Here is a 15,825-nt window from a genome sequence, read left to right on the forward strand (position 1 = left end):
ATTAAAGCCTTCACTTGCCGTTTCATGTTTAATCCTCTTAGTGAGATTTCTGAGACACTGTTATTTTTTTTTCTTTCTAAGTTAATGTAACCCTTTTCATCCCTACCATGGAATGATGTGTGTTAATAAAGTATTCTATTTTTTCTGAATTATCACAAGGCACTGAGAAGCATAAGGGTAAATTGAACCAATCTATGACTGTCATGACTTACAACATACTTGGGAATGGGTATGCACCAATCTAAAATCTGTTCATTTTATTGTTGCTGTGTCTAAGGTATCAGCAGACAGATGCTTCAGTTAGCAGACTCACACATTATGCATGCATCATGCTGTGTTTAGTCTTGGTAGAGATGCTAATGGTTGAACACACCTGAAAATAGACAGGCGGTAACTCCATAATTTCTGAAAGAGGATAAAAGTTTCCAACTACACACCTAACCGATGTGTTTCATTGACACGTATTGCTCATTATCACATGAAATTGATGTTTTGCATGAACAGGTTAAGTTTTTTGATTTTGATTATAATAAAGCGATTTAGTAGCAGATAGGGCTCTGCTCTGCTTCTTCAGAAAACAATAGTCATGATAATCAGGTTCTGTTGTCTTTTGAAAAGTGTACAGAACATTTTGTTTAAAATAAAAGAAAACTCCCTGAAACATACAAGTTTCATTATAATTTGAAAAACTTCAAAAAATTTCTAAAAGTATTAAAGGCTTCAGAAAAATTGTAATTAAAATAAAGACACAAAATAAGCTCAAAAAATTAATTATATATCTACACACACACACACACACACACACACACACATATATATATATATATATATATATATATATATATATATATATATATATATATATATATATATATATATATATATATATATATATATATATATATATATATATATATATACGAAAATGGTTTGCTTGTCAATACAGGCAAAGTATAGTGCTCAATGCATTTCTGCAGGGCGGTAATACTGAGAATCTAGGAACTTGTAGTTGTCACTCTACAGGCTGTTTCATGCGGTAAGCAATCATCAGGAGTGAGTATTTGGCGGGAATGGGACTGTTTATATTGTGTTGCAGGTGAGTATGCATATTCAAATAAGCGGTTGCGGCCAATGGCAAGTCAGTTATTAATGAGGAGGAATTTGCTGCAGTGTCTGCATTTTGAGAGGAATTCTGTTCGTTTGTTAAGGGTTGATTTGCTGTCTGAATAAATTATATGGAGCTTTCTGTTATGCAAAGGTTGCAGCGTTTGGTTTTATTTGAATAGGGGGGAGCTCTGTCGATGATTGCCCCTATTCAAATAAAACCAAACGCTGCAACCTTTGCATAACAGAAAAGCTCCATATAATTTATTCAGACAGCAAATCAACCCTTAACAAACGAACAGAATTCCTCTCAAAATGCAGACACTGCAGCAAATTCCTCCTCATTAATAACTGACTTGCCATTGGCCGCAACCGCTTATTTGAATATGCATACTCACCTGCAACACAATATAAACAGTCCCATTCCCGCCAAATACTCACTCCTGATGATTGCTTAGCGCATGAAACAGCCTGTAGAGTGACAACTACAAGTTCCTAGATTCTCAGTATATATATATATATATATATATATATATATATATATATATATATATATATATATATATATATATATATAACGTATATATATGTATATATGTGTGTGTGTGTGTGTGTGTGCATGCGTGTATATATATATAATTTTTTGAGCTTATATCATATAAACATATAATTTTATATTTGGATAACCTATATGTATATAAAGTACATTCATTTACATACTGGTATTTTTATGGAATCTTACGTTTGTTTTATCAGGAGGTAAGCATTGAATCTTTCTTAAAAAGGAAGGTCAGGTATGCAAAGGACATTATGAGAAGTAGGTTTATTTTGCCAGATGATGTTTGTGTGTCAGAAACCGAGCAGTTTGCTCCCAATATCTACTAACTTTCCACTAGTATGTCTGATTTGTGAATGCACACACAGTCCCTTTGTAATGGAGGGATGGTGATACATAGAGCCGTATATACGACTGTGAATGTGAAGGAACATTTATGTCAATATCATGGATGGAAAATGCATTTTCAGTTTGAAAAAACTCAAGCTTTCTAACTTGAAGGTTGCAACTTTTGTTTATGCCAAAGCTTTTTGACAATTATCTGTTGCAATGAATAAAGAGTGAAGTACCCATCCATTGTGAGCCAAAGGTCATGGACTGCTCTGTGATGGAGGGACTGTGGTAAACCAGTAGAAGTTTCGTTCTAATTTACAATGAAAATATAAACCTAAATATAGAGTGCTACAGTTGTAATTAAAACAAGCAAAGATTAGGAAGGTATCCACAAATAAAATACTGAGGTCAGCTGAAAGGTTGTCCCTGAGTTTTGGACCTTTCACCATTTTCACTTTTGTTATATTCGTTTAAATTTTGAAACGTTAATTTGAAAGTAACACCATCAATGACATAAGATGTCTCTTCACACCGAATACAAGGTAACAACAAATAAAATCTGACGTGTAATTCCTGAGTTCTAGTTTTATACCATTTCTACATTTTTTAAGTCATTTGCATATTTCTGAGACTTGCATATTCAATTGGATACAGGCCAACAATACATCTAAACAACAACATTACTGTCAAAGTGAAACACATAGAAGTTTTTGATATTTTGCAGTGGACAAACAGACAGCCAGACAGACATACAAACATATATACATGCACTGGATATTCTACCATATACAGTGGCCCCATAGACTGACCCCAAATCACTTGGCTTTTCTCGGCCCCAGTTACCCAGTACTGATTGGCCAAGACATTCATCCCAACCTACCACTAATGTGACAGAGTGCTAAAGTTTACTCCTTCAACTAATTCTGTTTTAATATTTCCATGCCAACAGACATGGAGCAAGTTTATGGCACCACTGTCTCTGATTTCACCAATCACACAAACTGCTATTGTCATAGACCTATAACAAAATGTGCGCTAAAAGCAAATTTTCACAGCAATGAGATCAATGGTTTCTGAAAAGAATTTTGAAGATCTTTTGAAACAAAAAGACAAACATCCCAATCTCATCATACTTTAAAGAAATCTGAAAGAGACCCTAAGAATATGTGTACCAAAAATCACAACAGTTGGCTGATTGGGATGTTCACAATGTCATGCAGCTTGACAAATGATGACAGATGTTGTCCCTTGACTAATAACCTATTTGATGAGTTGTACATCAAGATTATGACATTTTTCTGTTGAAGATGCAGATGACATTAAGAGTATTTGTTCTAAGAGTTGTTAGCAAGCTAAATAATGCACGACTGGAGATTTTGCTAAGAGAAGTTGAACCCTGTTTTTTCTTATTAAATTTTCATCCTATTGGAAGGGAACATTACCACGGGAAGACTACTGAGGAATGTATCAGTCAGTACTTGGATAAATCAATCTAAACTGTACAATATAAATATCTATGATATCAATTGTTATACAAATGTTTACATATATTTCATTTACTAGGAGTACAGCTTTCAGTGAATTTATCATGTACAAAGGAGACTCATGATTTCAAACTATTAACAGAATCATTGAAACAAAAAACTAACAATCATCATTATGAAGAGGCAGGACTTGTAATGTTTAACTTTTACAATATCAGTTATTTATAATGCCCTACTCTATTTCATGATTTCAATCTTCTTCCATTGCTGAAGTGCCACCACTCTCAAAGACACCACTTTTAACTTTTAATAAGAGACAGAAACTCTTCTCTGGTCTTTGGGTCTTCTCTGAAGTATCCCAGCATGCAACTGGTGACTGTCTTGCTGTTTAGCTTTTGGACACCTCTCATCACCATGCACATGTGTCTATTGCAAACAAATATGAAAACATGTCACACAACAAGCATACCACCATCTTCAACAAACAAGTGCAAAATAATATCACTTTCAACAAACAGATTTTGCTGTTTCTTGATGAAATTCATCTTATGAAATGATTCTCTTGATCAACAACACTGAGATGAGCAACTCGGATAGGAAAGTATATACAACAAGTCATCGTTGATGACACAGTCCCCACTTGTTAATGGGTACTTTGATTACAAGTCCTCGGAGAGGATAGAGTCCTCTTCATTAATTAGGTCTGTGATAAAAATACTTTGATACAGATGGCGCTAAATGGCCAAGAATGAGTTCCATGTTGATGAAAACATAAACCTACGTAGGCCACCATCCTAAAGGTCATTAAATGAGTCAACTAGGAATTAATCAACAGGATGTTGCAAAACATTTTGATTTTACATCCTATCATAACACTGATAGATTATCACTGGTACCATATTTTATAAAGTTTGATGCAGTGCTTCCGGACATTCACCCTAAAAACAAAAGTTATCATGTAAATGCAAATGACAATTAATTTAATTTATGGATCATATCACAAAACAAATCGACGTGCATATGTATGACACAGGTCAATGTCCTTGTACCAACTTTGAATAAAATCGGTTGAGATATGCCTGAGTTATGGCTCTGTACATGAAAAAATTGTAACAAAATGGTCGCACAGCAGCCATATTGGATCATATCACAAAACAAATTGATGTGCATATCTATGACATTGGTCAATGTCCTTGTACCAATTTTGAATAAAATCGGTTGAAACATGTCTGAGTTATGGCTCTGTACATGAAAAAATCGTAATAAAATGGCCACCTGGCGGCCATATTGGATTGTATCATAAAACAAATCGACGTGCATATGTATGACATAGGTCAATGTCCTTGTACCAACTTTGAATAAAATCGATTGAGATATGCCTGAGTTATGGCTCTGTACATGAAAAAATCGTAACAAAATAGCCGCACAGCAGCCATATTGGATCGTATCACAAAACAAATTGACGTGCATATCTATGACATTGGTCAATGTCCTTGTACCAACTTTGAATAAAATCGGTTGAAACATGTCTGAGTTATGGCTCTGTACATGAAAAAATCGTAATAAAATGGCCGCTTGGCGGCCATATTGGAACATATCACAAAACAAATCGACATGCATATGTATGACATACCGGATTTTCTGAGAGTACGCCCAGGGCGTTAAACAGAAAATGGCTACATTGTCCGCTTCACACCTGCAGCTAAATAACGGCCCAGGGCCGTAATTCGGTAAAAATTTACCGCCAATTAACTAAAAAATAAAGGAGTTATTTTATCACTGTTGATCACAAAACCAAAAATAAATGACGGTAGAACGCTGCAAAACATCCACTCATTTTTTTCTCGAGAGTTTTGTTTTCTTTTCGTCATTGTGCGCTACAAATTCTAACAGATCCATCTTCAACAAAAAGGACACAATGTTGCAATTTTCTGATGCATCATACAATAACATAAACTGACACTCATGCACTCATTCACGCACGCATAAAACTAAACTGAACCCAAGATACGATCAAGATTTCTTTTATTTGTATATCAACACAAATTGCAATAATAATTGTACACATCTCTTTGGAAAATAAAATCACACATGGAAAAATAAATTACGAGTCAGGTAAAAATAACGCATGGATAATCAACGCACAACCGTGACAACACAAGGTCCCATTTAGCTGTGGGTCCATAGCTGTGGTGTTTTCAGACGGGATTCATGCCTTTTACGGGCTGGTTGAAGTTTTACGATTTTAACCCCGCCACCACAGCTATGGGATATTCCATAGACTAGCGTCCATGTTCCGCCGCAAGCACCCTTTGCGGAAGTTTGCTCGACGATATTCGAAATATTTTCCATCCAAATTACAAATTGCCAACACTCATCGACAGCTTGGTTATTAGGGACTAACCAGACCAGAAGTCCGCTCAAAATTCACTGAAATATCGCCTTTTTTCTAAGTTTGCCCGACATGACTACACGGAGACCGCCATTTTGCTAGCGTAAAACTGTTGGTCGAGGATCCCTGCAGTACGTCACTAGTACAGTGACGTAGCGGTGACCTCTCAACTTCTAAACACAAACTGAGAGATTCTTCGTGTGATATCGATGACCATCGTTCGTCTTATGGACATTCCCAGTCTCACAAAACTGAAACCAAACTTTTACTTGGGGGGTGGGGGAAAGTTCAGTCCTAGGATCTATGATTATTCGTGGCGCGCGCGCGCGCGGATGCTGGCCGTAATCTCTTGGTTCGTGTTCAGAAGTTGAGAGGTCACCGCCTACGTCACTGTAGTGACGTACTGCAGGGATCCTCGACCAACAGTTTTACGCTAGATTTTACTTGCCAATAACAAAAAAGGAAAAACCTTTTTAAATTTTATATAGACATTTTTTTTTATATATGCCTCCATGGTTTGTCGAACGCATTCAAATTTAAGCGAAGAAAATCATCGATCAGATTTTGACGTGTGCACGTGTTCTGAGGTTGACCTAGTTTTAGCCCTGCGTACGATGCTGTGTGTTCCGCTCCAGCTAATATATAGCCCCGCTCAGTAGCGGAACGTAACATACAGCATCGTACGCAGGGCTAACCTAGTTTGTAAGTGTACAAGTTAATCAAAGTAGTCGAACTTGTGAAAATAGATACAGTGTTTCACATTCGTTGCACGCAAAGAGGTCAATAATCGTAAACGATTGTGGATCATACCATTTCTACTAGGGATTACTACTACTGTTACGTTTGTGAATGCAACAAATTTACGCGAAGAAAATCATCAGATTTTTGTATCAAAGCGAAAAAAACCTGAAAAATAATGATGTACATTAAATAAAAAAATAATGAAACAGAGTTATTTTTTATGATAGTCATTTTATTTATTTCATGATCCCCATCGTGCAGAATGGAAAATTCCTGGCTCCTGCTTCATCTGTCAATCATTGTCGGCATTGTGTGGCAAACTCTAACGTTGACTTTGCGTTCTTCTGGATCATTCCACCTGCATTTTAGTAGCATAAATAGGGGGATACGGACATATATCGCCGAAGTAATTACCTTAGAAGTGTAACTTATTTTATTTTGTACGCTATATAAAACTTTTTGACCTCTGCGTAGGTAATTTTTTCAAGGGGAGTCAAGTTGAAATGCCGTAGACAAAGGTTGAGATGAAATTTAAAATTCTTAATAACAGCCCACCCCCAAATAACCGCCCATGGGCGGTTTTTCGAGTGGGCGTACTCTCAGAAAAATCCGGTAGGTTAATGTCCTTGTACTAACTTTGAATAAAATCAGTTGAGATATGCCCGAGTTATGGCTTTTACATGAAAAAAATCGTAACAAAATGGCCGCATGGCAGCCATATTGGATCGTATCACAAAACAAATCGACGTGCATATGTATGACATATGAAGTAATCCTTGTACCAAGTTTGAATGAAATCGCTCCAGGCATCTCTGAGATATCTGCGTGAACGGACGGACGGACGCACAGACGGACGCACGCACGCACGCACGGACATGACCAAACCTATAAGTCCCCCCGGACGGTGTCCGTGGGGACTAACAAATACATAAATGCAAGATAAAATACTAATAAATGCTACTCAAATACTATTAATTCTTTTCTCTTGGCAAGCCACTGTCTTTGGCTCATTTAAAGGGGAAGTTCACCAAGGATGATTTTTACATATGTGCTGGCTTTGTGGTCACTTACCCCGGAAAAGCTATTTTTGCCATTTATAAACTCAAGCAACTTTTTACAAAAACCGATAAAAATAGTACAAGAAGTTGCATTTAAGGGCTTCATCAACTCCATGTAATTTGAATCATGGGGAAAAAAGCTTTTCCGGGGTAAGTGACCACAAAACTAGCACATACCTATTGGTGAACTTCCCCTTTAAAATAAGATTAGATACATTGCATGGCCAAGTTCCCATAAGTCTGTAGAGGGGTTTTGTAGGTCTTTCAAGAGATGTGAGTGGCCTCATGATTCCATGGAAATTGCATTGATACTTCCACTGATCCATACAGTGGGATTGTAGTGAGAGTAATCTCCATATTCATTCTGAAGTAACTTCACACCTTGCCTGTTATGAACTGCCAAATTGTCGAGTTGCTTATTAATACAATTATGGGATGAAGTTGTCAAACTTTGTATAGATTTGATTTTTGCCTGATTTAACCGATAGCTTGTTTTAATTGAGGAAAGTCTGTGTGTGGAGGGACTGTGATTTGAGACATTCTTTAAGAAATGTTCTCCATAAGACAGCATGGTGGCACTAATCACAGGATGCATCATTTTTGGTTTGATGCAAATAATATGCAAGAGTTATGAAATACATGTGCTTCACGCCAATATTATATTCTTTAAGATGTTGAAAATGTGAAACTTCATCCTACTTTCATAAGGGACTATCCATACAGACTATCCATACAGACTATCCATACAGACTATGTACACCCCCAAACAATGAATTCCAGCTACACCCACAAACAGTGAATTTCAATCATGGCTTAGCTTATATAATGTGAAAAATTTGTAGATTTGAAATAGCAAGTTTGTCGAATGGTGAATTTCCAATCCACTGAAGTTAGTTACTTTGTTCTATCTTTGTTTCTGTTTTCATGAGTTAGATTTCACCAAAGCCTAACACCATCCAAATGTATTCAAGATTTACCAATAATAATAGTATTAAAGCATGGTGAATCTTAATAAAATTATTTCAAGGGTATGGCTAACAATGACCAAGTAGATGTAGGAGATGGTCAGAGTGCACTTGTATATTACTATGAAATCAGCTTCATTCTCTCTATTTAAGCTGGTTGTATATGTTATCTAGGTTTTTCATTTCTGCTTATCATATCTAATTAATATTTTTGATGTTTTTAATGGAAAAATAAAATTTGAATCAGTTGTAAAATACTGGTACATTCAGTCTGTGTAGCCAGCTGTATTGCATAGGGGTGCTTGCAAGGATAGGAAGACGGAAGACAGTGTCTCTGGGAACAACAAGGAGGGTGGCATTCAGAGATACTGTGTGAGCTTCTCTCTGCTGTGTTACAGCGAGGGCACGACTTATCGGAACACCAAATTAGGTAATTACCCAGCAACTTAGCTTGAGCACTTTGCAATTTGACCTGGCATTTACCTAAACAAGAGTCTGTTTTATTGTCTGAAGACTGATAAGATATCCACCAAACTCAGCAGGCAGCTCCCACTGAGTAAACTGATATGCCTAAACAGGAACAAACCCATTTTCAACTGGCATCCAGTTCATGGGAAAATTGTGAAAAGGGGGAATAAATATTATGATGTAACACAATCTATTGTACTCATTTTGTGTCCTGGGCCTGAACCTGACAGGTTTTGCCTCTGTATGTTATTTGGAATTGAAACATCGCAGCATCCCTTGTAAATCTAGAGTTACAAAACTCGTCAAATTTACCACCTTCCATGAGCCCACCACCGACGTTGATGGAACAGTCCATTTTTATCATATGATTGGATGGTTGCTCTGACAGTCAGTGTTTCTTCAATGTATGTAATTGTGATTAAAAAACTGGTAATAACATGCATATATACAAAAACAGGACACAAAATGACAGCGGCAAATCATGTTTCAGTTACACTTTACAACATTTTATTCCGGCCCTTCAAAACTCTCCCATCAACTACATGCAGCTGCCAGTCAAAAATGTTTTTTGCAGTGTAGGCATATCAGTTTACTCAGTGGAGGAGCTGAGTGTGGTGGATATCTTATCAGTCTTCAGACCATAAACAGACTCTTGTTTAGGTAAATGCCAGGTCAAATAGCAAAGTACTCAGCCAAGTTGCTGGGTAATTACCTAATTTAGTGTTCCGATAACTCATGCGCCAAGTGTAATACCATGGCATGACCTTGAACTACTACCAACTTGCTCTAACAAAACTCAGTTAGCTTTCCATGAAATTGTAATCATTTACAAACCTGTTTCATCAAGCTTCTTTTTTATTAACAGACTTGATTGAATCAAATCAATACTTGCAAGGTCTAAATAAAGCTATCCAACCTGTAGTTCCCAAGGTTAGACACTTTTTATATTTAAAACAATTTTATACACTCTCCATAAATTCACTTAAAAACTTGAAATGGAACCTGAACATGAAGCTCAGATTCTAGAGTGTAGTTTGGAAGTGAATTTGTTGAAGTGTGTACTGCATGTACATACTGAATACAATGTGATAAGACTTGAAACTGCCAAATGTTTGCAATGTAAAGATATCTAGAGAAATCAGACATGGACTGATCCTTTAAGCTCCCATAATGCAATATGTCCCACACAGCAAATGGGAATTGAACTGATCACATTATGCTCTATAGCCTTCATCACTATGCTTACTACATCTTAGTTTTGTAAAATTCCACAATTTTTGTCCATTGATAATTTTTTCTTTTTAAAAACTATCACAATATAACTTACGATGCTTCAATAACAACCCCTACTCCAGCCGGTGCTACAGCTTCTGTTAGTGCTACGGCAATTTGCTTGGTCAATCTCTCTTGAACTGAAGAAAAACAACACAACAGTTTCATGAGGTACAAAGTTTTACCAAATCAGGAATTCTTTCACAAAAGTTAATTATGTTGCAAAAAAGATAGTTAGATATCAGAATTAATCTGTTCCAAGCTATCAGTAATGGCTGCCAATACTTTTTATAGGTTACAAAATTATACTGTTTTCATGATATGTTTCACCTCAAGAAAATATTATACAATCTTTCAAGTTTCAATTTTATGCTATACAATACAATCATCTCAATAAGCACCAATGAGAATATGTTATCCATTTGGAAAATTATCATCTTCTTCAGATCAAAATTGTCAGACATAACTTACTGCTTTCATTTGTGTGGATTATGTAACAAAAATTTGACAGCTGAGTGATACAAAACAGCTCTTTGATATTTTGAATTGACACTGCTTTGTTCAGAAAAACACAGAGTCAAGTGGGAATGGAAGTTCACACCATCTTTCTGCTATTTTCTACACATGTAGCATTTACACTGATCAAGTGACAGATAAATACAGCTTAGTTTTCAATCCGGTTCGAATCCACAACGTACGGCATCAGTCGCCCAGCGCAGAGGCAACAGAGAAAACCGCTCAGCTATATCCCCACTCTCAAAAAGAGTGGTTCAATAGCCGGCTAAGTTGTTACATTTTTCTGACTGAGACCGCTCCACACGTTGTAGAGTTCGTGAAGCACTCATGCACGTACGCTCACTATCACACATCGCAAACACAAACTTTATCAAAGCGAAGCAGTGAATACATCACTTTAACTGGGCGAACAATTACTTGAAGGAGTTACTGGCATAGCCTACCTTGTAGTCTCCTGCTGAACATTTCAACAATCCTGTCGAAAAAAAATCAATTCAAAGAGAGGATTATTACTGTTATCATTCCATTATTAATGTGATCCCATGAATTTGATCACCTTTTTCTTTCTTAAAATACTCGAGTTTGAGGACTTCAAACTGTAACAGGAAGCGCCCGACAACTTGCGTGAGATCCATGGTCGTCCCATGGTATAAAATTTCGATCTTCAGAATTTTATGGTCGTTGAATCTGGTTCTTATCATAGTTAAGGCGTCGGAGCTCAGCTTTTAGATTATTTTTTTCTGTTAAAATGCCGCATTTCCATCAACAAGTTGTCAATGAAATCAACCGCTATGCAACTCAGTGTCAATCATGTCCCGGTGCCGACGTGACCCGTGCTGGTATGAGACAAAGGTTGATGAAATGCGGGTGTTCATAGCAGTGAATATTTTGATCGAAATTCACACCATGCCAGATATAAATGACTGCTGATCAATCGGCGACAGATTACAAGTACCGGGGATCGCAAAAGTAATGCCAAAGAACTGATATAAGAAGTATTTTGATGTCAATGATAATGAACTCAATGTGCCTGTCGGTGACCCCAACCGTGCATGATCGTATGTTCAAAGTTCGACCTCATCTTGACCTCAGGCGTTCAATTTTCTTTTCCTGCAAATTACAGTCTTTTCACTAGCTGACGATTGATTAGGCTATGGTCAAATTCAAAGGCCATATGATCCAGTACATGCAAGCCAAGCCAGTCAAGTAGTGTTTCAAAGTTTAGATGCTCACTTGTCCCCTTAGCGGATACTGTCTGAGCTTCGATCCCTATAATTTATTGGAAAGAAAGGCGGACGCACAGGCGCCAAAAAGAGAACTTCCGTACCCTCATTTTTTTAAAAATAAAGATACCTTTATAAATAAATACTTTTATTTTGTTGTAAAATTGAAAATTTTGCGTTGAATATTACTTCATTATATAAAGTTTTAAAATAATGCAAATATTTCCTCAATGTGCCATGAAATTTTGCACAGGTTGGTTGATGGTATGTAATAATATGTACCGCAAAGTCTTGGCTCTATGATGCTACAAAAATTGCAAAATTAGAACATTGATCTTTAACATAACATCATGTAAAAAAACGAAGAAACACACTCAAATGATGTGTTTTATTTATTTTTATTTCATCTGGGACTTCTTACCTAAAAACGAAAGTGTAAAACTGCGCAATAAATCAGCTGCCAGCTTCATTCAATGAGGAAAAGTGTAAAGAAAATTTCTTGAATTCCCCATAAGCAATATATCATTGGAAAGGAAATTTCATAAGCTCTAAAATAATTTCAGGTTGCTGTAGTCAGTTTTGAGCCACTTTTTTACAAATTTGGAATAAACAATACACTGTTAATGATTAAAGAATATTTTAGTTGTGGAGTGGGGAGTTCTGGTCTCCACTGTGCATTGTTATGCAAATGAGCTGGGCTGCAAAGGGTTAAAATATGACATTAAACTGGTCCAATAATCTTTTCCATTCAAGGTAATACATTACCAGGTCCATGGGACATTTGTGATTTGCAAATTTAAGTAGGACCATCCTGAACCACTGATAGTTAGTGGTGGTACCAGGTGTCCGAAATGGGTAAGCGTACCCTGCTAGCATGCTACACCCATCAGGATTGGTCCCAAAGTTGTCTAAATATTTTATGAAATGATACAGGATATGAATCACTGTAATAAGGCAAAGCCGGGAATGCTGTCGCTAATCATTTGAAAGACCGAGGTGTCATATTTGGCCACTTAATATCGTCATATCGACCATAGAACTTTTTGAAAGTCCTAACGAGTCTTTTTGTTGTGTATCCCTCTCTCACTAATTTTGATACCAATGCTGTGTTCGCGCTGCCCATTCGCTACGTTCGCAAAAGTGAATTGAAATCAGAAGTGGCGAAAAAAAATCAATCCTTATTCGCTATTTGTTTAAAAAATATGGCAAAACAAGTCATCGTTGATGACACAGTCCCCACTTGTTAATGGGTACTTTGATTACATGTCCTCAGAGAGGATAGACTCCTCTTCATTAATTAGGTCTGTGATAAAAATACTTTGATACAGATGGCGCTCAATGGCCAAGAATGAGTTCCATGGTGATAAAAACATAAAACCAATGTAGGCCACCATCCTAAAGAAAAATGAGTAGAGCCTGAGAGTATTATGGCTCTGTACATGAAAAAATCGTAACAAAATGGCCGCAAGGCAGCCATATTGGATCGTATCACATAACAAATTGACATGCATATGTGTGACATTAGTCAATCTCCTTGTACCAACTTTGAATAAAATCGGTTGAAACATGTCTGAGTTATGGCTCTGTACATGAAAACATCGTAATAAAATGGCCATATTGGATCATATCACATAACAAATCGACGTACATGTGTATGACATAGGTCAATGTCCTTGTACCAACTTTGAATAAAATCGGTTGAGATATGCCTGAGTTATGCCTCTGTATATGAAAAAATCGTAACAAAATGGCCACACAGCAGCCATATTGGATCGTATCACAAAACAAATTGACGTGCCTATCTATGACATTGGTCAATGTCCTTGTACCAACTTTGAATAAAATCGGTTGAGATATGCCTGAGTTATGCCTCTGTATATGAAAAACTTGTAATAAAATGGCCGCCTGGCGGCCATATTGGATTGTATCACAAAACAAATCGACGTGCATATCTATGAAATTGGTCAATGTCCTTGTACTAACGTTGAATAAAATTGGTTGAAACATGTCTGAGTTATGGCTCTGTACATGAAAAAATCGTAATAAAATGGCCGCCTGGCGGCCATATTGGATTGTATCACAAAACAAATCGATGTGCATATCTATGACATTGGTCAATGTCCTTGTACCAACTTTGAATAAAATCGGTTGAAACATGTCTGAGTTATGGCTCTGTACATGAAAAAATCGTAATAAAATGGCCGCCTGGCGGTCATATTGGATCGTATCACAAAACAAATTGACGTGCATATCTATGACATTGGTCAATGTCCTTGTACCAACTTTGAATAAAATTGGTTGAAACATGTCTGAGTTATGGCTCTGTACATGAAAAAATCGTAATGAAATGGCCGCCTGGCGGCCATATTGGATCGTATCCCAAAACAAATCGATGTGCATCTGTATGACGTATGAAGTAATCCTTGTACAAAGTTTGAATGAAATCGCTTCTTGCATCTCTGAGATATCTGCGTGAATGGACGGACGGACGCACACACGCACACACGCACGCACGCACGGACATGACCAAACCTATAAGTCCCCCCGGATGGTGTCCGTGGGGACTAATAAGAAAACACATGGGTTTTTTTAGTCTTCTGTTGATCTGCACTTCTCTTTCGGCAATTCGCGATAAAACTATATCTACTTCCATATTGTTCTCTCCGACGTACGTAATTGCAATCGAGCCAAGTCTCGCGAGAGATTTGACGTAAATTTGTATAGTGTACAGCATGCATGTAAATGACTATCGCGAGAATTGAAAATTTAGACAGACGCAATCGAGCCCCTAGTCTCGAGATAAATTTGACGTCATTTTGTCTAGTGTACAGCAAACAAAGCGAACACTCGTGAGAATTGAAACTTTTGCTACAGCAGACATACGCACCTAATTGCAGTCACAACGTTCGGTGTTGAAATTTATTTGCATCGCGGTCTAGACGTTCCGTGTTGCTCATTTTAATCACTGTCTTATTTTAATGGTGGTCGATTTGCATCGCGGTCCTCATGGTCCCGTATTGATGTTCATTTTAATCACGGTCTCAACGTTCTGTGTTACTGTCGATTTGCACCGAGTCCAGAAACATGCAATTTTTGATTGTTAAATGAAGACAATTGGATACAAGGTTGATGTGTTGATACCGGGTAGTTTATTCTTGTGCATGCAACCGACACTGGAGATTATAGCATTATAGAAAGCTTTTTTTTCGTAAAAATGTGTGGCTAATGTAATTTGTCTGTGGCTAATAAAAATTTGAAACTATTTGCCACAGTGGCTAACAGATTTTCAAACCCAGCGCTAACACAGTGAGGGGATATCCAGGCAACGCAGTACCTAACACACCTTAGCGCACACAGAGCGAGCAAACACAAAGTGAGTACCCCTACAATGTTAGCTCAGTAATCTGTAATAGATCGTAGTCAACTAAGTAACCTTGGTGAAAGGCTTAACACTGTAGCTAAGTCCATTTTGATTTTTGTCATGGCTCAAAATCATTCTCCTACACCTCAACTCGAACCATGAACACCCCTACCAGTTTATGATTTGACCCGTCACAATGCCATAACGTCAATAGATCTTGACAGACAGAAGTAGAACTATAAGTTGACAGGACTCATACAGGTTTTCAATTCTAATACCTTCTCTGTCTATAAAAAGACGAGAAGCTAAAAATGGTGTTATTGTTTTGATAGCCTACTGTTGTGTCATATGA

The 15,825-nt window shown here is 37.0% G+C and overlaps 1 protein-coding gene across 1 annotated transcript in view; it reads right to left on the reverse strand.

The window, feature by feature from the left end:
- Positions 1-2,531: 2,531 nt before the first annotated feature.
- LOC139150487 (GTP cyclohydrolase 1-like) overlaps positions 2,532-15,825 on the reverse strand; it is a 38,866-nt gene continuing 25,572 nt past the window's right edge. The window contains exons 4-6 of the mRNA XM_070722878.1: positions 11,333-11,364; positions 10,429-10,513; positions 2,532-3,903 (exon numbers count right to left, since the gene is read on the reverse strand). Coding sequence (XP_070578979.1) covers positions 3,777-3,903; positions 10,429-10,513; positions 11,333-11,364 — 244 coding nt within the window. The 3' untranslated portion in view covers positions 2,532-3,776. The remainder of the gene's footprint in view (positions 3,904-10,428; positions 10,514-11,332; positions 11,365-15,825) is intronic.

The sequence above is a fragment of the Ptychodera flava genome, chromosome 14, assembly GCF_041260155.1.
Source record: "Ptychodera flava strain L36383 chromosome 14, AS_Pfla_20210202, whole genome shotgun sequence".
Classification (NCBI taxonomy): Eukaryota; Metazoa; Hemichordata; class Enteropneusta; family Ptychoderidae; genus Ptychodera; species Ptychodera flava.